Here is a 7,011-nt window from a genome sequence, read left to right on the forward strand (position 1 = left end):
GGCCATCCCCAAAGGCTGTCTTAAACGGCAACTGTTTCACAAGTGAATACTCTTTCTCCACCCGGCACGCACGGGAACGACCGACGTGAAGCCCCCGCATTTCAGAGGTTCCCGGGACCCTGACGCTCCGGGACCCACGCACACGCTTCGAGCGGCGCTGGGGGCAGGGAGCGGATGGCAGCAGTAATCACTTCCCACTCCCGTTTGTCCAATCGGTTGGTTTCAGGAACTCTGCATCCGAAAACTAAAATCATGATACGTTCATATGGCACAGAGTCAAATATATTTGACGCGATGAGCCAGAAAATGTTTTTGAAAAAGACCTAATATGAAGCATTATATTATTATTGATACTTAAATTGAAATTTTTTCTCAGGTTGTTATACTGGTTATAGATACAGTCAAATTGACTTTTTCAAACTGTTGGCGTCACCATGACTCATTCCTTGATATCCTGGAGCACCAATGAAATCCGATCAAAGTTAAACTTCGAAGGACCCATTTGGTGACACCCACAATTTTACCAAAGCACTAAACACACCCCAGTCCGGGACCAACTCTCTTAAACAGACAACTCAAAAGTGTTCACACACAAGTAGCTCGTGTTCAGTTAAGGAAAATGCACCTGTCCCTCCTGAGAGCAGATCCGTTTAAACGGATGCTGTCCCACATACCATTTCCGGAATGGGCACCTCCAGCTGTGTTCCAGAAGGTGCTTGAATGGCCAAAAGTGTATCACCTGGTCAAAGAAACAAAAGATTTTTAAATTTCAGAACACACGACTGATCCTGGCCTGGAGGCAAGTGTGGGCTTGGGAGCTGGGTGCTTGCTATGACCCCAGGCCTAGTGCCCGTGGATTCCGGCCCTGACTTCTGAGAATGGGGTGAAGTGACGTGCTGCAGGGGGCTGCTCAGGGGGCAGACGCGGTGAGGGCTGTGTCAGCGCTCAGTGTCAGATTTATTATCGTGGACACATTCGGCTCAAGTTTATTTTGCTTTCACTCAGTCTCACGTAAAGTCTGAGATTCTTCAAACATTTTAGCCACAATTAAAACAACGGTGTTCACTTGAAATACTTCAACTACTTAAATGACTGGGGACATTGGAGACCGGTTAAGATGCATGGAAATCTGCAGCTAAAGTGAGCTTCCTTGTGAAGCCAAATTCTATAGTGCTCTCTGCTGAAATTAAGAGTACTTTCCCCAACTTCCTTGGGAGGTGCGAGACATGGCAGCAAAGCAGAGCGACAGCCACATGCCCCGCCACAGCCTCAGGTGCAAAGCCAGACTCCGCCTGCAGATTTTCCTGTGCATGCGTAACACACAGGCTGCGCATGATTAAATACAAATGCACGTGCTCCATTTCGTCTCACTTGTGTTATGTATCGTTATGGGAACACGGCCCCTAACCCTGTAGTTATTAACACAGCATGCTGTCAATTCAAGGGCAGAACACGGAAGCAGGGGATGGAATGGGATTAGAAATAATTTTCCTGGCTATAAAATGGCTCCTCTAATGGTTCCACCTGTGAGCAGCACATCTGTATAGTTTCAAAAACGGTGCGATGAGAACCAATCTCTAGCTCAAGTTTCGTCACTAACTCTGAAACTGTGACTTTGAGACCGTCGCTTAATACCACAGAGTCAGCTGGCCCACGTACCCAGTTTCCACCCACCGATGCAGGCAGTGACTGTCATGAGACAGAAAAGCAGCCTGCCCACACCCCGCACTGCAGAGTGACACAGGACGTCCCCACTCCTGATGACGGTGGCACAGGGCGAGCACACGGCTTCCGCCTCACTCTGCATCTACCTTCAACGACTTGAGCAGAGAAAGGATGTAAGGAAACGTCTGCTCTCGGCACTCACCGTTAAAGCAATCGCAGATGTCTTCGTGAGTCACGTAGGAGAACGTGCTGTCACGAGAGTTAAGGAACGACATTTATCAAGGTCTAGGCAATTCCACTAAGTTAATAAGTCCGAGGCCAAAGCAGACAAAACCACCATGCGCGGTCAGATAAAAAGGGACAGAAGTCTGTAGCCCGATCGGCAGAGGGAGCTGGATAAAGGGCCCTAAGAGCAGGGTCCGTCCTTTGCTGAGACGCCACTTCTGACTTCTGTGGCGTCTCGGGGCCCCTGGGGGAAGACAGAAAGCATCCCTCAATGAGACGGGCGAAGGGCGGTGGCGGGGGAGAGGCTGCGCCACCACACGAGCCCGCGCGGCGAGGACGGTGCGGGCGGCTGGAGCCGCCAAGTCCATGCTCAGCCAGCTCAGCGGTTCCTGACTCGGGGCCCACAGCACAGTCTGGACCCCCCGTGTTATCAAACTTAAGGAGCCCTGGTCCACAGGAAGGAAATAACAAAGGGCATCAGGGACCCGGGCACCGAGACGGCATGGAGACGAACCGTCTGCGACAGTCAGGAGCTCACGGGAGGGCGCAGGGCGGGCGGCAGGGGCTTAAACGTGCCGTCGGACGGCGGGACGTTCACGAGCCAAGGGCGTCACGGACATCAGGGAAGGCACAGTGCCGTCCGAAACGCGGAGCGGGGCGCGGGTTCCCCCCAGTATTGTGTGGTCGGTGCACAGCCCCGGGCCCCGCTGGCGGGCATCATCCTTGGACGAACATCAGGCAGAAGCACCCTGGACTGACTGCGGGCCCATGCTCTTTCATTTTTAAACCAGAATTCACTTTTCAAAACTCCGAGATTGGCTTTTTACCACTCAGAACACGGGGCGTAATGATTCCGTACACCCCTGAACTGCATGATGCCTTCCGACATTTGCTGCGAGGCCGGAGCACACCGGCCGGCACGCTACGTCCTGTTGGCGGGCAGACGGGACCTCAGTGCCGGGCGGGAACGACGTTAACGGATGTGCTGTGTAACTCAAAAGGGTAAAGAATTTAAATATTTGTAAAGACCATTAGAAACATTACAAAATTGAAACGTGACATTCTCTCCTAAAACTTCAATCTCTGGAAGCAGTAGGACCAAGCAGCTGACCCCACCCGGAGACCACGCCATGCGGGCACACACGCGCCGGCACCGCACGGCGGCCACTCAAGGATATCTGTTGTTAATGGCGTCGCTCATCACGTTTCTGATGCTCTGCTGCAGCCACAGCTTGTGCTGGTCGAGTTCTCGCTCCTTCAGCTCCAGGTCTTTGATCTCGGCTTTGAGACACCTCAATCTGTCCACGACTTCCGTGGTGTTGCAGCCAGCACCTACGCCTCTTCAGCCAGACGAGAATGAACACCCGCGGCTTCAGACCAGCCCGACAGTGCTTGATTGTTATGTATGTAATAACAATCTTTACACTTCTAAAACCAAGGATTAACATCCCTACAACATTTTAACGCCATACCTCTGAACAGGCTTGCTTAGAAAACTTTTCGTAAGAACAATCAAATTGCAAAATTTTCAATGTGTTTTAGAGTAGTTTCTGGAAGGTAAGGCTGGTGACTGAGGCACTAAAAAGCTGTCACAGCCAAACAGTCACATCTGGAAGTCGCATGTGTCGACCGAGATGCAAGTAAAATAGAAACTTTTAAATACTTTGGTGGGATTTGAGCTAAACAAACAAATGAACAAACAAAACAAAAAACACCCCAGGCCCAAGAGGAAAAAGCTGAAGAACGGAAGGTACTTGTCACATTCCAACGCACGACCACACAACAGTCCACGAAGGACAACGTGCGTTTCAGTCAGCGACTCAGAAGGTGCACGTTCCTGTGTGTGAGGCCGAGCGTCTGTTCTTGCCGAGTCTGTATCGGTTAACCGGCCGGTAAACACTTGGGCAGAGAGGGATGGATGGAGCGGAGGGCAGTGTGTGGGTGTGCACGTGACTAGCCTGAGGGAGCCTCGGATTTGAATTTTAAGAGTCTGAGTGAAACGGCAGAGAGAGCAATGAAATGCCCTAAGACGGGGGTGACATACAGGGACACACGCGGAAGGCCAGCGCGGCGGGCAGGGGAAGGGCAGGGGGACTCCGCACAGGGAGGCGGGGGGAGGCCGGGTCACAGAGCAGAGCGTCGGGAAGAGAAGCAAAGGCTTCGGAGCGAGGACCGCTGCGCCACTTACTTCCACTGGATGCTGTTTTTTGACTTTTTTTCAATCAAGTCAATTCCTTCCAAGACATTGGTGATATCATAAATTCTTCTTTTTTGCCTCACGGCCAAAGTATCTGCAGCCTGTTTTAAAAAGGGGGGGGGACAGAGAACAAGGACACACGTTACAGCTCGCATCTGACAGCCGCGTGGGTCGTGAGGCTCGGCCGCGCCCCCGCCCCCGCCCGCTGCCGGACACAGCATCCGGGCGGCTCAGCGGCTGCCGCACCGCGGTCACCCCGCGATGGGGAGAAAAATGAAGGGGTCGCGACATGCAGCCCATAAAAAAAGGAGCGAGAGAACCCAGAGGGGCCGCTGATCGTGTGCCGGGTCACTTCCTATCCGATCGCTGTTCATCGGCGGTCCGGTCTCCAGACAGCCTCGGTTATTTTCTGAAACTCTGAAAAGCTGTGTCTCAGCAATTTCTAAACTAGCAGAGTCAAGAAACTTGGGGGAAGTTCCGAGTGGCAAGCACACTGGGAAACCCCGAGACACGAACGCAGAGAGGACAGGAAGGAGCCGGCCAGCCCCGCACAAACGCACCACTCACCCTCGGGAGGCCCGAGGGCAGCACTTCAGGCCACCGCAGGGACGAGGACAGCACCCCAACGTGCTCCTGACTGCACGCCCCAAAGAACAGAGAGAGCCGCCGGGAAGGGGCGGCCCCCCCAGAGCGGACTGGGCCAGACCGTTGGGACATGGAGTCCCGTTCCCAGGCACCCCGGCACGCTGACCCGCCCTCTGACCCGCCCTCTGACCCGGCCGCGCTCACTGGACCGCCGAGAGGGCCGACATGAGCCCCGCAGGGCCTGGGCCGAGCTGTGTTCGGTCAGGGTCAGCGGCGGCTCATCTGCCTGAGGAAGAGCTTCCGAGCCCGCGTGAGGACGCGTGAGGCCGCACTCAAAAGCGCGACCACCAAGCAGTGAGGACGGGGAACACCGGTCCGCCTGCCGGGTTCTCCTTGTGCAGGGCAGGTGGCTTCCCCCCCGCGCCCCGCCCCCCGCCCCGGCCAGGGCCACAGCTGCCAGCCCCTGTGCTCCCAGCGACAGAGCCACTGGGCTTCGGAAACTGAATGCCACGACGGGCTGCACGCGTCGGTCACAGACATGCGCACGCGTGCACTGCCCAGTCCTAAAAATAAGGCAGAAGGATCCCAAGTGACCCCCAGTGACACGGCAAGATCCTCTACAGAATGTTCCTGCGAGAATTAAAAAGAGCAGCATGAACCCGCTCTCAAGGGTACCCACGACGAGCTGTCAGTCAAGTTCACGATAAGGTTTAGACTGATCTTAGCTATTTCAAACACTGGTAAAGATAATAAAAATGCAGAGCGTTTGATTCCCACCCACGGGTCAGAGGGCCTTTTACAAGCCGTCACGGGACAGCTGTGTCACCGGGCCTTCCACAGCTGTCGTCCAGAGTAAAGCTCACAGCCACACTGCACGGCAGGTGCCACGTGCCCTATCCCACAGGGGATGGATTCTGAAAGCTAATGGACAATCGGGTGGAATTTCGCACTTACGACACATTCACGAAATAAATTTGCGGCAAAACGTTTTAGAACAGGCTCCCATAATCCAAGGGGCTTAGGTGCATGGGGCAGAGTCAGAAGTGCCCAAGCGCCTGGCTGCACCGGACAAGCCCCTCGGGTGGCACGGTGCCGGTGGCTCCATCGGGAGGGAGCGTGTGGTCGGAAAGGGCGGTCCTCACTTCCATTCAAATAGTTATGCGAAACATAAACAGTTACAAAAACGCTGTCTACATATCTAAGGCTTTGGGGCCGCGGCTGACACATTTGAAAAGAGTTTTAAAAAATGCAAGTCTCATGGGGAGAGAAAGTGATCAAAGACAGAGATTGCTTAAGTGGCGGCCGACAGGTTCCGGGAGGGGCCGCTGCGTGCTCTCAAAGGGTCTGCAGGGGGCATTAAATCAATACAGAAATCGAAACCCGAGGCGTAAATACCTTTCCTCAAGGACGCGAAGGGCCGGCCCCCTCCTGAAGCAGCATGGGTGCTTCGACGCCCGCTCAGCCCTCTGCTCACAGGACCCTGTCCTAAACACCCCCAGCGCCTCGCTGCCCCTAACAGCCACGTTTTATGCTAGTTCTAAGTTTTACTTTTTGCTTTTTGATAAACTGCATAAGCTTTTAAAATGGAACTTCGCTTTCACCGTCTTAAGACAGGCCTCACGACGATACGCACTGCGTTCTTACGCTTCCGTCAGGAAAGGAAGCGTGTCCGGGTGGTCCCTGACAGTTGACGGGTCACCAAGGGAGAGATCATTTTTTATGTTCACGATGTTCACAAAAATGATGTCTCATTCACTGCTTCTTAAAAGGTTATCAAGTGGATAACTGACTTATGCTGAAATAACACTCCCACCAAAGTAAGGACATAAGAAAAAATGGGATTTTATAATTTTACACTAGAGGAAATTTATAATTGTCAGGTTTAGTCCATTTTGGACACGTGCTGTCAGTCTTAACGACCTCATACTACAGTGCACAGAAGAAACATTGTCGGAAAGATGGGAATGCAAGATTTTTATCGTATACACGCGAATAAATAAAAACTATATGTAAAAAAATGAAAAAAATTTTCACATATATGTGAAAAAGAATGATAAGCTGTTCTCTAGGAGTAAAAGCCCCATCGATATAGTGAGACCAGCGTTAGTACAGACACTTCTGCACGTGTAGGAACCCGCCGGGACGGAGGAGCAAAGCTGGCAGCAAGCAGTGAACCCACTCCGCGCTCACTGGCCTCCGCTGCCAGGGTCCGGCCACACCACCCAGGAGGAGGCCAGAGAGCATAGGGCCAGCAAGGGCGCAGCTCGCCCTGTCCCAGGCAGGCTGGGGGCGCGGGAGGGAGGGCGGGGAGCCTCCCAGTCACACCTCAGAGTTGTTTC

The 7,011-nt window shown here is 53.4% G+C and overlaps 1 protein-coding gene across 1 annotated transcript in view; it reads right to left on the minus strand.

The window, feature by feature from the left end:
* The window catches only part of E2F5 (E2F transcription factor 5), an 8,518-nt gene extending 3,619 nt beyond the window's left edge, over window positions 1-4,899 (minus strand). Inside the window, exons 1-6 of the mRNA XM_023520839.1 lie at window positions 4,877-4,899; window positions 4,655-4,724; window positions 4,079-4,188; window positions 3,069-3,230; window positions 1,868-1,911; window positions 652-739 (exon numbers count right to left, since the gene is read on the minus strand). Of these exons, the coding sequence (XP_023376607.1) occupies window positions 652-739; window positions 1,868-1,911; window positions 3,069-3,230; window positions 4,079-4,188; window positions 4,655-4,724; window positions 4,877-4,899 (497 nt within the window). The remainder of the gene's footprint in view (window positions 1-651; window positions 740-1,867; window positions 1,912-3,068; window positions 3,231-4,078; window positions 4,189-4,654; window positions 4,725-4,876) is intronic.
* Between the last annotated feature and the right edge of the window lie 2,112 nt (window positions 4,900-7,011).

Source organism: Pteropus vampyrus, unplaced genomic scaffold (assembly GCF_000151845.1).
Source record: "Pteropus vampyrus isolate Shadow unplaced genomic scaffold, Pvam_2.0 Scaffold280, whole genome shotgun sequence".
NCBI lineage: Eukaryota > Metazoa > Chordata > Mammalia > Chiroptera > Pteropodidae > Pteropus > Pteropus vampyrus.